The sequence below is a fragment of the Trachypithecus francoisi genome, unplaced genomic scaffold (assembly GCF_009764315.1).
Source record: "Trachypithecus francoisi isolate TF-2019V2 unplaced genomic scaffold, Tfra_2.0 Lachesis_group3, whole genome shotgun sequence".
Taxonomy (NCBI): domain Eukaryota; kingdom Metazoa; phylum Chordata; class Mammalia; order Primates; family Cercopithecidae; genus Trachypithecus; species Trachypithecus francoisi.
In genome coordinates, this window is record NW_022681468.1 from 141,621,171 (window position 1) to 141,637,670 (window position 16,500).

General features: G+C 38.9%; 1 protein-coding gene across 2 annotated transcripts in view; it reads left to right on the forward strand.

Annotated features, from left to right (window-relative positions):
* FBN1 (fibrillin 1) overlaps positions 1–16,500 on the forward strand; it is a 249,205-nt gene that overhangs the window by 157,895 nt on the left and 74,810 nt on the right. For both annotated transcript variants that reach the window (XM_033190199.1, XM_033190198.1), the window contains exons 21-32: positions 159–278; positions 486–623; positions 1,490–1,540; positions 3,169–3,294; positions 5,443–5,670; positions 7,140–7,265; positions 7,392–7,520; positions 8,208–8,333; positions 8,445–8,570; positions 10,103–10,225; positions 11,967–12,092; positions 14,127–14,252. In XM_033190199.1, coding sequence (XP_033046090.1) covers positions 159–278; positions 486–623; positions 1,490–1,540; positions 3,169–3,294; positions 5,443–5,670; positions 7,140–7,265; positions 7,392–7,520; positions 8,208–8,333; positions 8,445–8,570; positions 10,103–10,225; positions 11,967–12,092; positions 14,127–14,252 — 1,545 coding nt within the window. The remainder of the gene's footprint in view (positions 1–158; positions 279–485; positions 624–1,489; positions 1,541–3,168; positions 3,295–5,442; positions 5,671–7,139; positions 7,266–7,391; positions 7,521–8,207; positions 8,334–8,444; positions 8,571–10,102; positions 10,226–11,966; positions 12,093–14,126; positions 14,253–16,500) is intronic.

The window sequence follows — 16,500 nt, forward strand, 5'->3', positions numbered from 1 at the left end:
GAGTTATTTTGGCATTCCATCTAGTATAGGAAAAACTATTAGGCCAGCTTTACTGTGTGGGATGAAGGATATGTAGTAGCAATTGAGGCCAAAGTTGAAGTACTCTTTTAGGCCCAAGACTAAATTTTAGCAGTAATGTAGACCTGTTTTTGTTTCAGACATTGATGAATGCGAATCAAGTCCTTGCATTAATGGAGTCTGCAAGAACAGTCCAGGCTCTTTTATTTGTGAATGTTCTTCTGAAAGTACTTTGGATCCAACAAAAACCATCTGCATAGGTATTTATCTTTCTGAGAATGATTTTTATATGTTTATCAATGTTGTTATACTTAATATCAGCTTTTCCTGCAAAAGAGTTTAAGTATGGATGAACAGCATTAAAAACTTCATTATTCTTTGTTTCAAGTGCTATTTTTTCCTATGATTCCAAGGTGTATGTTTGAATTTTTATATTGATTCATTAAATAGTATTCCCTCATCTGCAGAAACCATCAAGGGAACTTGCTGGCAGACTGTCATCGATGGGCGGTGTGAGATCAACATCAATGGAGCCACCTTAAAGTCCCAGTGCTGCTCCTCCCTTGGTGCTGCGTGGGGAAGCCCGTGCACCCTATGCCAAGTTGGTAAGAGAAACCCATGCTGTGGTTCCTACACCACTCCACTGGTCTTTGCCTAAAAAGGGGAAGCCTAGTCCTTCGTTGATCTACATGAGACTTTTGAAAGATTTAATCCTGATGACCCCAACTCTATTGCTGAATGGGAAATAAGAAGTATCCATGTTTATGTGATTTTGTTAATTTATTATTTTCTGTTTCCACATTGTAATGTGGTTAGTTGGTGTTGCTTCCCTGGAGCACCAGTGCCTACCAGGTCTCTTGGGAACCTTGTGGTTAGGGGTTCTGGGCTTTTTATAGGTACAGATTCTCTTTCAAAAAGCTAATTGATGTAAAGAAACCAGTATTCATGACTAAACTTCAGGAGGATTTCTGGTGAACGTCTAAATCTGTTGGGAATTCGAGGTTTGAGAACCTTGCTCATGGTTTTGCTGATTTACTGTTTAGATATATAAATGTATAAATTTATGTGAATGCCGGAGGGCGTGAGATCTCCAAATTATAGACTTGAGTTTTCCATATTCATGTTAAAGTAATTCTATAGTGTGATTCCTATTTTCAGGTGAACAGCAAGAGAGAAATCTACCTTCAGTTTCCCTCTTAGCTATCACTTTAACATGATCTATAGGGTACTTCTGTGTCTTTTGGAATATCTTAGTGGAATTGAGCTTTATTTGAGGAGACAAATATTTCATTGTTGTTCTTCCTCACCTATGCAATCTCAGAAACATTTTGTTATCTCATACTTATAGCAACACAATCTACTTCATGTTCCAGGTCATCTTTCATGTTTCTTATACTGTGTCAGAACTGCAAAGTCTGGATATTGTTATCTCAAATTAATTTTCTGTTTTGTTTTTTGCTTTTTATTACAGATCCCATATGTGGTAAAGGGTACTCAAGAATTAAAGGAACACAGTGTGAAGGTATTTCTGATTACTTATAAACCGTACATTTTTTTGTGCATAATGAATGTTTGTATTCACTTGGACTGGATAAAGCTGTCATGTAACTTAACAGGGAGAAATATGCAGCAGAGAAAAAAAAATAATGAGAACTATAAAACGGAACAGCTGTTAATTTCACAAGTGTATATATACTATTGCTAGTGTCAGACTGCTATGTCCAAAGGACAGGGTGGGTAGCTTAAGATGTTTTAGGTTGATCACAGTTGAGAGAGACTGCACTTTCACAATGCTGTCAGGAAGAGGAAAACAGTACGTTTTTGATGAGTCTGTAAAATGTGTGTTTTTTTGGTTTGTCCTGGCATTTTTTGTTTGTTTGTTTCACAGTCGTGGATGATTTAGAAGGACACATTCTGTTTTCTCTTTGTTGAAAGTCTGCATGGAGTTTCTTCAGTTTGCTGTGATTCTTTCTCGTGGAGTTTCAGATAGACATAGGTCATGGTGACTAACACAACCTGACATGACACAGCAGCTGAAAAATTTTAAAAACAGCAATTAGTCCCATATGTGGGATGAAATGAAGTTTTTTCCCTGTTAAAACAAAGAGGCACACTACAACCCCCACCCAAGGTCTTGCTTTCCAAATGATGACTGAATCCTTTGGCCTTTCTCTGGTCCAGACCCGCTGTTAATAACTTATCTGACCTCAGCAGCATATTTTGTTGTACAAGTGGCCAAAACAAAACAAAAAACCCAAAAAGGTAGATTCCACCCTCTCCCCATTGATCTCTCTTACAAGGAAAGATTCAGAATATGTTTTCAACATTCCTGGTGTGGAAAGTTATTTCTTCTAAATAGAGACACAGTGTATATGAGTTTCTTAGCTAGTGTTCCCCCCGCCTTTTTTTTTTTTTTTTTTGGCATTGGCAAGTAAGTGCCTTTCTTTTGATTAACTTGGTGGTGAATACTTTTCCAAATTAAGTGCAGAGAACATATTGCTCTCCATTAAGCAAACTGGGAAGGACTGATACATTTGAGAGAGATTGGATGAATGATGAATGAATGAACATGAGTATCTTTTCATTCTCCTCAGCCCAAGCTGAGACCAAAGCATGGACAGAACAGCCTGAGACCATGGCTGAGTTAGAATTGATTGTACATTTTCTGGTGATTTATCAGCACTTCTTAAAAGACACCCTTCATTGGCCCACATATTCCTTGGTGGGATATTTTTCTATGCTGACCTTCAAGCTGTTTCTTCTTTGCTAGTTTGAAAAACCAGGTTTTTGCTTCTCCATTCATTTCCGGGCATCTGGTCTCATAAAGCAAATTATATTACCGGGAACCTTACCTGAAATGTCCACCGCTACCAGAGCTATCTCTAAGAACTCACACCAGCTGCCTGTCTCTGCAACTCAAAAGTTATTCCCTGAAACCAGTGGAGAAACTCTTACATATTTAGTAATAGGTAGGCTCATTCTGGTTGCTATTCAGGCACCCTAGAAATTCTACACAAACTATTTGTAGGCAAACTAGTTTTATCAACTTACCAGGTTCAAAATGGGGAATAATTATGACTGCATGAGTAGAATAAGGTAGAATGATATTATAAACATATATTAACTTTATGCTTTTTTTTTTCTTTTTAGATATAGATGAATGTGAAGTGTTCCCAGGAGTGTGCAAAAATGGCCTGTGTGTTAACACTAGGGGATCATTCAAGTGTCAGTGTCCCAGTGGAATGACTTTGGATGCCACAGGAAGGATCTGTCTTGGTAAATACTGAGCTCATTATTTTTCTAATAATAATGTACTAAAGATTATTAAAAATGCAGTTAAGATATAGCTGAGCACTTAGCTTCAGGTACAGACACACACTCCAAAATTCAGCATGTCTGCTAGGGTCCATGGCCGCTCCGTTGACAATCTTTCAAATAGTAAGGAGCAACTGTAGTTTTTGTTGATATGCAGCTATTCCTTAAATCACTAGCATCACAGTTACTTTTCCAGAACTCTTAAATCGGCCCCATATGCCACGAACTATCAAATACAAGCTGAGTGGTGGAGAAAAGAACAATATTTGCACATATTTGGAAACTGTAGCCCATGTCTTCTAAGCATATCCTGACATTGGCCAAAAGGACAGGTCCTTGCAGAAACACCTGTGGATATCAGGAGTGAAGATGCCACTCCCCTGAAAAGTGAACCTGAGAAAGCCCAGGGCAGGTATCACTGCTAGTCATAGTGGGATACTCTATGCCAACTGCTAGAGCCCAAGTGGGATCCTCAAGCCAAATTGTCTCACGCCAACCCTAAGAATCCTTAATCATTAGAACTCTAAGTCCTAAGTCCCCATGGACTCGTGATAGCAGCAAGTTTGAGATCCCACCGTCATGCATCTACTGGTGTTACTACTATGGCTTCTGCCTCTGCGTAGAGTATATCCCTTGGATCACTGGTCTCTGAGTCCATGACTCTGGAAATGATGCTTACCTGTATTTCACATCTGAAACCACATTACTCTGAAGTGCATGCTCAGTGAAGACTACTGTAGGTAGTTTAAAAAGTGGTATAGAGTGAAGGATTTTGATCAGTTACCAATTAGAATGAACAAACCTTTAAATATTGAACTTTATAGTTTATAGTATAAATAAATAATATGGAATGGAAGTGGGAATTCAAAGCCAAAAGTATTTTTGTAATTAAGGATGTCAGTTAATGCTATTCTGAGTCTTAGTTTCTTTGTTTAGGAGGAATCGGTATTTAATGAGAATCTTCTTCTAGGTTCTTCATTTGAAAGATGCTTCAGTGTTTAATTTTGGATTCATTTTAAAATAATTTATCTTAATATGGGAAGCCTGAATATAAAGCTGCCCAGAATACTTCAAAAACTTTCTAACGTTAGAGAAAACCCCGGGAGTTAGGTAAATTGTTAATGGCCCCATTGTGAAGGAGAAAGAGAAGGAGGATACATCTCACGTTTCAGTTACACTTCATTACTTTCAGATGTATAATCTCATTTGGGCTTCACAGAACCTTAAGAGGGATGAGTGCAACATCCTATAACAGATGTGGAAATTCAGGTTTAGGATAATTTATTGAGGACAATCCGCTGGGTTACAGAATGGGACCAAAATCCAGCTCTTCTGACCTCTGCTTGGTTAGGCTTTCTATTCTTCTTCGTAATCCATGAATTTGGGTTTGGGGCTAGAGGGCTCCCACATGTATCTTGAAGAATGTGCCCATAAGCACATGTTGAGGTGAAAGAAATATTTGAGAAGAAAAGTGAATGGCTTTTCTTTGCATTTTTCTCTTCAGTCTCAAGTAAGACAAGAAAGAAATATTTGAGAAGAAAAGTGAATGGCTTTTCTTTGCATTTTTCTCTTCAATCTCAAGTAAGACGGTCCTCTTTGCAGAGTTCCCCATTCTACCTTCCCAAAAATGAAGTGGGTCTGAGGAAAAGGTGATTGCACTAGGGCAAACATTCTCCAACAATAAAGAGTACAGCTGGCCTTTAGCTGTGGAGGACATGCCAAGGCATCATGGCGTGCATGCATCGGTGATAGGAATTTCTGTACAGGAGAAAACATCTCCTGAAAGAGCCTTGTGGGATCTCTTAGAATACCTTTCCTTATGTAGAATTATCAGAAAACACCTAACGTTGAAAGGGAACTTTTCAGAAATAGGAGGTACAAACATGGGCTGACAAAGAGAGTCTTTATTAGGCGAGGATACCTACCCCAGAGCCTGGGGGGTTTTTTTTTGTTTTGTTTTGTTTTGTTTTTGAGGAATAAAATTAATTCCAGTCAATAAGAATACAGCAAATTATTACGTGTGCAGTACTTTGCCTAACAGAGTGTTGGCAGTTTGGGGCAGTGGAAGCCGTGCAGCTCTATTTAACCTCCCTTGGTTCCCTCTGACAGATATCCGCCTGGAAACCTGCTTCCTGAGGTATGAGGACGAGGAGTGCACTCTGCCTATTGCTGGCCGCCACCGCATGGATGCCTGCTGCTGCTCCGTTGGGGCAGCCTGGGGTACTGAGGAATGCGAGGAGTGTCCCATGAGAAGTACTCCTGAGTATGAGGAGCTGTGTCCCAGAGGACCCGGATTTGCCACAAAAGAAATTACAAATGGAAAGCCTTTCTTCAAAGGTACAGTGTTATGTTTTCCATGGCCAATTGCCTTTCTTTTTAGACCAACAGGATGCATTTTCATGATCTCAGCACTCTACTTGATCATCCCAGCATGCACTTTTTGCTTTCTGAATTATATAATTATCTTTGTTTAGAAAAGTATGAACTTTTTTTTTTAACTATTTGGTCCAAGAAGCCCTGGGGGTTAAAATTGTTCTGTATGGAGAGATAGTTTCTACATGGCCCTCTGAAATATCGGTTATGTAAATTCAAAAGAACTTTAATTTTGCTTCCAAAGGCTATGGTAATTCATTGCTGAAGAAGGACTTGGTGTTCTGGAGATTTAATCTCCCAGTTCTGTCTCACATGTAGAAATGAACTTGCATATTTCTTAAGTGTTTGGTCTTGTTTTGGAAAAAGGCCCCTGTAGTAGGAAACTCAGGTCACATGTTACATGTATGCAGAGTCTTCTAGTCTACAAGAAACTCTTTAAATTATGTTAATGAGATCTTGAGCTGGACACGGTGGTTCATGCCTATAATCCCAGTACTTTGGGAGGCCAAGGTGGGCAGATTACTTGAGTCCAGAGTTCAAGACCAGCCTGGGCAACATGGTGAAACCCCACGTCTACAAAAAAAAAAAAAAGTTAGGCATGGTGGTGCACACCTGTAATCCCTGCTACTCAGGTGGCTGAGGCACAAGAATTGCTTGAATCCAGGAGGTAGAGGCTGCAGTGAACCAAGTACACCATTGCACTCCAGCCTGGATGACACAACAGATCCTGTGTCAAAAAAGAGAGAGAGAGAGAGAAGGGAGGGAGGGAAGGAAGGAAGGAAGGAAAGAAGGAAGGAAGAAAATAAAGAAGGAAAGAAAGGGAAAGGGAAGGAAAGGGAGAGAGAGAGAAAAGAAAGAAAGAAAGGAAAGAGAGAGAGAAAGAAAGGAAGAAAGAAAATTTAAGATAACATTGAGAAAATATTTCTAAATTGTACAAATTATTGGCAAATAATTTAAATTATAAGTTATATCTTTGAAATTTTTTTTTGGCACATCCAAAAAAGCACCAAACAGTATTACGTGAATATGTCATTCTGCTACACAGTCAATTGATAGCTGTAGGATAATATATTCTAATAATGTTCTATGTGCTTTAAATAGAGATACTAGTGGTTTAGAACATATTATCTATTCATTCAGCAAGTAGTGGTTAAGTACTCACTATGTATCAGGCAGTGTACTGGGCCCTAGAAGTCTGAATAGACACATTCTTTGCTTCTTTAACAATGCTTTATAAAATGTAGAAATTTAAAAGGCTAGAAATGTTTACAAAGTCATATATCTCATGGATCATCACACATTCTTTGAAATGTGTATTGCCAAGATCTTAAATCAAGAACTTCCAACCTTCAGGATTTAAAATGGTGGGCACTGAGACCTCCTGACTGGTTGCTCATCAACTTATTTTGCCCCACATTTTCTTATTCTTGAAGATATCAATGAGTGCAAGATGATTCCCAGCCTCTGCACCCATGGCAAGTGCAGAAACACCATCGGCAGCTTTAAGTGCAGGTGTGACAGCGGTTTTGCTCTTGATTCCGAAGAAAGGAACTGCACAGGTCAGTGAATGAGCCTCAAGGGCCAGGAGAGGGGATATCCTTTAAAACTCTTTATCCTTAACATATTGCCGCAAGAATTAAGGCTGTCCTGAGACTCATTTGCTGCCACTTGCTGTTTTCGTGCAGACATTGACGAATGCCGCATATCTCCTGACCTCTGTGGCAGAGGCCAGTGTGTGAACACCCCTGGGGACTTCGAATGCAAGTGTGACGAAGGCTATGAAAGTGGATTCATGATGATGAAGAACTGCATGGGTAAGTTTGGAATCATGTGATCAACACAGAAAGAGAAGGATTCCATGAAGCTTTGATGGCTCATAGCCTACGTCCCAGGTTCTTCCTGCTGCCCCAGTGCACTGGGCTCAAGACCAGTGAGTTAGGAATCAGTCTGCAACAGAGGGAGACTGAGGTAGAAAGAATGAGGGAATTCATGCTGTGGGTTTGTGGGTGATGGTGGAGACCAGTTGTGGGTCCTTGAGAAGTGAGTTTAACACCTAGAATGGATACCCAGGGGGAAGAGAGGACAATTGAAACAGAAGCTGTAGTAGAGGTCCCTTTACAGGATGTCTGTCCAACACTTCTAGAATAGGCAGTTGATAAGCTCGTTGCTTTAGGTCTGGTTTCCTAGAAACAAAGTTTGAAATGGAGATTCTTGCAAAAGTGTTCTTTCTTTCTGTGAGCAAGTTCTGTCAGAAGGTACTTGTCAGGAAGTGAGGAAAGCAGGGTAGTGCAGGAGAAGAAAATAAACCAAGAGTTTGGCTGCATTTTGGCTTTAGTCTGATCCTGCAGGAAGCTCTGGTGTATGAATAGCACCAGAGAGTTGTCCCACCTTGAGACAAGGAGGTCAAGATGGACACCCAGCAACGGGCAGGGGAGGGGGTGCTCTGGTCTGGTAGAGGAGATGAGGCCCCCACCTTTCACATAGTCATTTCCATTTCGCAGATATCGATGAGTGTCAGAGAGATCCTCTCCTGTGCCGAGGTGGTGTTTGCCATAACACAGAGGGAAGTTACCGCTGTGAATGCCCGCCTGGCCATCAGCTGTCCCCCAACATCTCTGCGTGTATCGGTAAGGAGGAAGACTTTCACACCATTGACTTGAGGTCAGTTGTTTGAACGACATCGCTGCTGGAGTCGGGAGCTTATGTTTGGGTGTTTGTTCTTCTTATTTTCCCAACAGACATCAATGAGTGTGAGCTGAGTGCGCACCTGTGCCCCAATGGCCGCTGCGTGAACCTCATAGGGAAGTATCAGTGTACCTGCAACCCTGGCTACCATTCAACTCCCGATAGGCTATTTTGTGTTGGTAAGTTCTATATTTTATTCTATTTTATTTTATTTCATCTCTTCCTAAAACACTCAGTGTACTCTGAGTTTTGTTTTCATCACTACTTTTACTTATCTTTCTTGTTTCCCTGCAATATTCTTTTTATAGTGGCTCACGATCTTTGGATCTCATCTCCATTATCTGTTTAAAGAGCCAGTTAAATGAAGGACATAGGATGTTTTAGCTCTAATAAACATAATTTGACCCATGCCGTTTGGATGGGGAGCAGTAGTAGCACGTGCTTTGTCTACACACGCACATACCAGTGCACATTAACAAATGGTAACTGACCACCTGAAATAAACTAAACACGGTGAGTGCTGTGGAAAAGACAAAAAAGCTAAGGTGAAATCTCTGCCCTTATGTGGTTTAGATTGGCTAAAAGATTTCAAAAAATAGCTATTGGAAAGAAGACCATGGAATGTTCATATCTTACACTGCAGTTGAGGCTATGCCTGGCACTCCTTAAAGATGGGTTTTTGTGGGACAAGGATTTTGCTTTGTGGTCAGCCCTCTGTAGGTTTAGTCGTGCTGTGAAGAGTGGCACAGACAGTCCTGTGGCTTTATTGTGCCCCGAGTCAAAGTGAAACTTTGTAGAAACTGCCAGTTTTTGCCTGGTTTGGGGTGTACACCATGTGGAACTGCCAAGTCTCACATGGTTTCCACCCAAAACCATAAATCAGCCCAAATTTTTCTGAAACATGGCCCAGGACAACTCAGAACTTCAACTCAGGTTATTGAAAAAGATTGGAACCTCAGCCAATCAAACTGAATTTCAAGTTTGTAAGTGAATCTGTGGCTAAGAGAATTTCATCCACGTGCCTATTATCATAACTGAGATGTGTTCTCCTAGCACCCAATACTTCTCCTGCATTGCAAATGGCACATCATGCATCGTGCAATTAATTGTTCATCTCTCTCCTGGCCGCAGTGTAATCATTTTGAAGGCATGGATTGTGTCTGTCCCATTCATTATTAGATTCTCATCTCTAGCACATAGTAGGTATGTCATTAATGTTTGTTGAAGGAATCAAACAGTGACTGCCAGTTGCCCTAAAAAGTGCTTTCCCCCCTTTATTTGACCTATGCCTGGAAACTTTAAAAATGTGCCATGCCCATAAACACAGAGGGAGGTGTGTTAACCCGTTTTTGTGATACTAGAACATAATACCTGAAACTGGGTAATTTATAATGAACAGAAATTATTAGTTCACAGTTCTGGAGGGTGGGAAATCCAATATCAAGATGCCAGGATTCTGCATGGTCCTTCTTCCTACATTATCCCATGGCAGAGAGCATGAGGGTGAAAGAGAGCAAGAGGGGGCTGAACTTGCTCTTTTATTACAGCACCGATCCCACCATGAGGGTAGAGCCCTCATAGGGTGATTACCTCTTTTAAAGGTCCTGCCTCTTGAATAGTGTTACAATGGCAATTAAATTTCAACGTGAGTATTGGAGGGGACAGACATCCAAACCATACCAGAAGGTGATTTTATTTTCATTTCTCTTAGACATTGATGAATGCAGCATAATGAATGGTGGTTGTGAAACCTTCTGCACAAACTCTGAAGGCAGCTATGAATGTAGCTGTCAGCCGGGATTTGCACTAATGCCTGACCAGAGATCATGCACCGGTGAGTAGGTTCTAGCCTCATATTGAATCTGTCAGTAGGTTCCTAAGTAAAGTAGTTTAGGGCCCAGGCTTTAGAGTCAAGCAGGCTTGAGTTCAAACCCTTGTTTGTCATATATTTTAACTGTATCCTTGATCAATATACCTAGTATTAGAATCCTCATCTATAAAATGGAGTTCAAATTGCCTGCATAAAATAGTATTTACAGAGCTTACCATAGTACCTGGCACATAATAAGTGAAATATAAAATACATTTTCCTTCATTGACCAGACTTTTGATGTTTTGGCCTAATTCAGTGCAACTCCAGGTTTATTCCTTGAACCATCAGCAACAGCATCACCTGAGAACTTGTTAAAAAATGTAAAATCTCAGGCCCCATTCCAGATCTACTGTATCACAAACTACTGGGGTAGATCTCAGTAATTTGTGTTTTTACAAGCTCTCCAAATGATTTGGATGCATGCTAAAGTTTGAGAACCAGTAGTCTAATTTATACTTCCTTTTGTATCACCCTGGCTGCGAGAGCTGTGAGCCAGGCAGAGGTGAGAAACAAAGTGGGTAATAACATAGGCTTTGGTTTTGGCTTGGCTTAAGAAGAGAGTTTGGATTTAGGAGCCAAAATTATTTTACTGACCTAGAAAAATGTCCCTGAAAAATTTAGATATAAATTTGGCTATAAAAATTGTTGAAAATAAGGCCAGGCACGGTGGCTCACATCTGTAATCCCAGCACTTTGGGAGGCTGAGGCAGGCAGATCACCTGAGATCGGGAGTTCAAGACCAGCCTGACCAACATGGTGAAACCCCATTTCTACTAAAAATGCAAAGCTAGTTGGATGTGGTGGCACATGTATGTAATCCCAGCCACTCGGGAGGCTGAGGCAGGAGAATCACTTGAACCCGGGAGGCAGAGGTTGCAGTGAGCCAAGATCACGCCATTGCACTCCAGCCTGGTGACAGAGTGAGACTCCATCTCAAAAAAAAAAAAAAAAAAAAAAAAAATTGTTGAAAGTAAATATTATTACTAAGAGCATCTAAGTAGGTATGGTTATTTCAAGTGTTTCTTACCTTAAAATATTGCTAAAACACTTGATAGACTTCACGCATTTATAATTTGACAGTAAGGAAAATAAGATTTATAATGATTTTTGAATGATAAATTAAATGAGATAAAGATTTTAAATAAATAATAACCTTTTAAGCAGGTGTGGACTTTGCCCTTGAACAGTATATTATAAATATTGAAAATTATTTTTTCCGGCCGGGCGTGGTGGCTCAAGCCTGTAATTCCAGCACTTTGGGAGGCCGAGGTGGGCGGATCACAAGGTCAGGAGATCGAGACCATCCTGGCTAACACGGTGAAACCCCGTCTCTACTAAAAAGTACAAAAAACTAGCGGGGCGAGGTGGCGGGCGCCTGTAGTCCCAGCTACTCTGGAGGCTGAGGCAGGAGAATGGCATGAACCCGGGAGGCGGAGCTTGCAGTGAGCTGAGATCCGGCCACTGCACTTCAGCTTGGGCGACAGAGCAAGACTCCGTCTCAAAAAAAAAAGAAAATTATTTTTTCCTTTTTTTACCAAGGATAACCCAATGGACTAGTTTATGCAAAGCTTCATTTGGATTTGAGTGTTCATAGTCTTATGCTAGTAGGCTAAGTTTATTTGGCTTGGGTCAGTTAATGTTTTCTCCATGAATAATGGAACCAATATCAACAACCTGTGGTTGTTGGTTTTATTCTTTGCAGACATCGATGAGTGTGAAGATAATCCCAATATCTGTGATGGTGGTCAGTGCACAAATATCCCTGGAGAGTACAGGTGCTTGTGTTATGACGGATTCATGGCATCTGAAGACATGAAGACTTGTGTCGGTAAGCAAAGAAGACAGAATGTTTCATCTTGCCTTGTTAGTTATAAGCACTGTTAAATGACATCAAGTTAGTTTGGGTCATTGATAGAAAGATTCCATAGGAAAAGTAAGGATATTTAGGGGCACAATACTCATATTTTAACCAGCATTCCAAAGAGAGCTTTCTTGTGACTATTAAATGGTACTCTTGCCAGATACGTTATGTGGACTGACTGACTGTCAGCTCCAGATGGACATTTAATGCCTATCCGTTACTTTTGTCCACTTAACCCTCATTCTGTTGTGACTAGAGTGTAGGCTTTTAAATGCTTGACTAAAAGCAAACAAAATTTACCTCTGACAAGAATGCAGTAAACTTTAGAACTGATCTATTTGTTTCGTGTAGTTTCTATTGTTCTGCCTTCAAATTTGATAAACTTTTTTTCTATGATATCTAATCTGACTTTCCTCACATACAGTGTATTTTTCATCTCAGGTGTTGTAGTTTTCACTTCTAAAAGTTGGACTTGGGTATTTTTTCATATCTTCTGGGTCTCTGCATAATAAGTTCAATAATTCCTCTAGCTGTTTGAACACACGGAATACAGTTATAATAACTTTTAGTGTATTTGTCTCCTAATTCTATCATCTGCATTAGTTCTGGGTCATTTGAATACATTGAATTTCTTCCTTATTTTGGGTCATGTTTTCCTGCTTCCTTGAGTGATTGGTAATTTTTGATTGGATGCCAGATATTGTAAATTTTGTCTTGCTGAGTGCTAGATATTTTTGTATTCCTAGAAATATTTTTGAACTTTGTTCTGAAGTATAAATTACTTGGAAACATAGAGATCCCTTTCAAAGTCTTGCCTTTAAGCTTTTAAGCCATGTTAGTCTAGGGGGTAATTTTGCTCTGTTAGTGAAGCAAGACCCTTCTGGATATTCTACCCAATTCCCTGTGAATTATGAGGTTTTCCAGTCTGACTAGTGGGAACAGGCACAATTCCAGACCCCTGTGAACTTTGAGGATTCTTCCCTCTCATTTTCTTCGGTAGTGCTTTCCCCAGCCTGGAGTAATTTGTTTCTTTACATGAATGTGCTGGTCACTACTCATCTGAATACTTGAGGAAGACTTTTGGCAGATCTCTGGCGTTGCTTTCTTCTGTGTAGCTCTCTCTCCTGTCCTTCACTCTGCCCTATGAACCCTAACTACCTCAGCCTTCCAGATACCCAGATTCATCTCCTCAACTCAGGGACACTGCCTGGTTCCATCTGGTACCCCCTGCTTACGCCATGGAGTTAAAACTTCCCTCTTTAGTAATCTGGGGCAATTGTAGAATTCACCTAGTTTGTTTTCTTTCTCTCAGGGATCACTGTCTTTTGTTGCCTAATGTCCAATGTCTAGAAAACCATTTTTAAAAGTATCTCTTGTCCACTTTTTGGTTGTTTCATTTGAGAATGTAATTTTAATCCCTGTTATTCTATCCTGGCCAGAAGCAAGACTCTAGTATTGATTATATTTAAATTTTTATCACATTTATCTTCTGAAAGCCTTTGCTGAAAATTTTGGAAGTCCTAGAAATTAAAATGAATGTCATAAAAAATAAATAATTTTTAGTTTGGAAAAGAAGTGAAATCCTTAACTGCTTACACTAAGGCAACCAGTTCATCTATCCTTTCTTTCAAAATATGAAAACTAAATTATTAGCATCATGCAGACTGAAATTAAACTTTTCATCCTGCAACAAAGTATGCTGTTCTAAAACGTTTTCTAGACTGTCAAATAAACGAGCTCTAAACTCAGCACGGAGTCCATCCGTTTGTTTGATTACCTGGCCGGCTGCTTATGGGCCAGATGAAAGCCAGTCTGAATGATGAGCTTGCAATGTAAAGAATGAAGAGCAAATGTAAATTGGCCTCTAAAATTTAATAGTGTTTTTCTGAGTGAGAGCATTTTACCTTTTCTAATTTATTTGTCATAGTTATTTTATCTCAGGGGGAAAGTATGCAATGATATCAAATAGCTACATGTATTAATAATATCTATGTTTTACAGATGTCAATGAGTGTGACCTGAATCCAAACATCTGCCTAAGTGGAACCTGTGAAAACACGAAAGGCTCATTTATCTGCCACTGTGATATGGGCTATTCTGGCAAAAAAGGAAAAACTGGCTGTACAGGTGTGTTTGTTCAAGTAGAACAATAAAAAATTAAGTAGTTAAGAGATTGGTATCATAATTATAGATACATGTTTTAAAACTCATACATTTTAACTATATTAAAAAGCATTTTGCATAACATTTTTCATTAATTTAGCTACCACTTCTTTGAAACTTGTCGTCATTTATATTGGATCCAAGTTGAAGGTTTTTTGTTGACCTGTTGGGGGAAAAAAGGTGTATTGAATAAATTAACACTGTAAATAACACATTTTTTATGAGGTTAAAAAATCACATTTTCATATCAAATTACTGAACATGCTAATTACCAAATATTCATGGTCCTTGACCTAAGCAAGCCTTTTCCAATAACCTCCTTTGCCAACACTTCATTTACGGTTTATAACTGGAATTGCTCTTTAAAGGAACACATCCTACAATTCATATATTTCATCAATTCTCACTAGTCTTCCAGTGCCTTAAATAGGAGCACTTTTCATGTATTAAGTTGTGTTAGTCCAAATGAATCTTCGTTCGTGGGGCTTAGCAAATCTTACAAAGTGATAATGGAACCATTTGCAAAGTGTTGTTTGTCTATTACCAATAGCACATGAGAAAATGTTTTTACAATATTTGTAGGAGACTATCCTATTAAATGCCAAATGGAAGAAGTTACTCTGTGGTAATGACATTGTGTTCAGTTTATAAGTGTTTAGTTGGTATTTTCAAATATGAGGCAATGACATTAAGTCCATGGAATGATATGATAAAGTTTTACTCTAGTTACTTACATTAATTTAACAGATTATGGCATACAACATAATTTAAAACATAGTGGAAACCATGGTGAGCTTGAATTAGGTAACTGAATAATTTCTTTATAAAAGTCTTTAATTCCAAAAACCAGTTTGGCAAGCTCTTATGACTTAAAACAAACATTAAAATATTTGCAGATTGGCCGTGTGGCAAATGTGCAGCTCCTCCTCTTAATTATGTCAACATATTTCAAGAAAACACCAAAATATATTTATTATTGTTTCAAACTGGCCAATAATGCTATTTCACATTTATTGATATGTAGGATAAGGGCAATAATATTATTGTTGGTTCAGAAATAACAGATGCTAGCCAAATTATGAGAAGAAGCATGAAGCTGAAATGTTTTCATTTTCACTATGCTACTCCTTACATAAAGCCTGACTAGGGGTCCATTCTGATAAATGGCACAGTGTTTAAACTCTCGACTCCCCATATGGCTTCTTGGTACAAATGGTGCTTAGCTTTGTGTGTCTATGGTTCAAGCTTTATTTTTAGCTTCCATTATAAATATAGGACTTGGTCAGGGATGATGGTCTGGCAGTAGTGAAAAGAAACGTAAGACAGTTCTGTATTATGTTTTAACTAAAAAGAGGATAATACCATTGTTTGGCTAAGTTGAGCACTTTGAAATTCAACCCAGAGGCAGTGATGCTTAAGAAAGGAGAAGTTGTATGTGTGCCACATTTTCTTAATCCAGTCTGTCACTGATGGACATTTGGGTTGATTCCAGGTCTTTGCTATTGTGAATAGTGCTGCAATAAACATATGTGTGCATGTGTTTTTATAGCAGCATGATTTATAATCCTTTGGGTATATACCCAGTAATGGGATGGCTGGGTCAAATGGTAGCACACCAACATGGCACATGTATACATATGTAACAAACCTGCATGTTGTGCACATGTACCCTAGAACTTAAAGTGTAATAATAAAAATAAATAAATAAATAATAAAATAAAATAAAATAAAAAAGAAAGGAGAAGTTAATCTCATGGAACAGCCTTCATTCCCTATAAGAAAGGGGTCTCTAGAATTCAGTGCTCCAAATTCTAACTAACTGTGTCATGTGCAGTGGCGGATTGTTTTAGGCCTTACCCTGAAGAAAGCTTAAATTTTCATGTTATTTAATATAGTTTTAGGTAAATTAGATATAATGTATACAATGCTGTTGGTGCAGTGCTGGTCAATATATAAAAGCTATTGTCAAATTAAATGAAACGTAGACACAGTGTCTAGAGGCCACTTTAATGAAAGCCATTGCTTCTAGTCTATATCTATTGTCCATTATTTTGTTTCATTTGAGAATGTAACAGTCTAGCAAAAATTTTATGCTACTGTTTACCGATTCATGCTTGAAATCAGTTTAAAGAAGGAAAATCTTCCTCTTTATATAGAAAGGCTTGCGTTTCGTAGTTGAATTTGCACAGATACTAAGACCATGATAACAGAG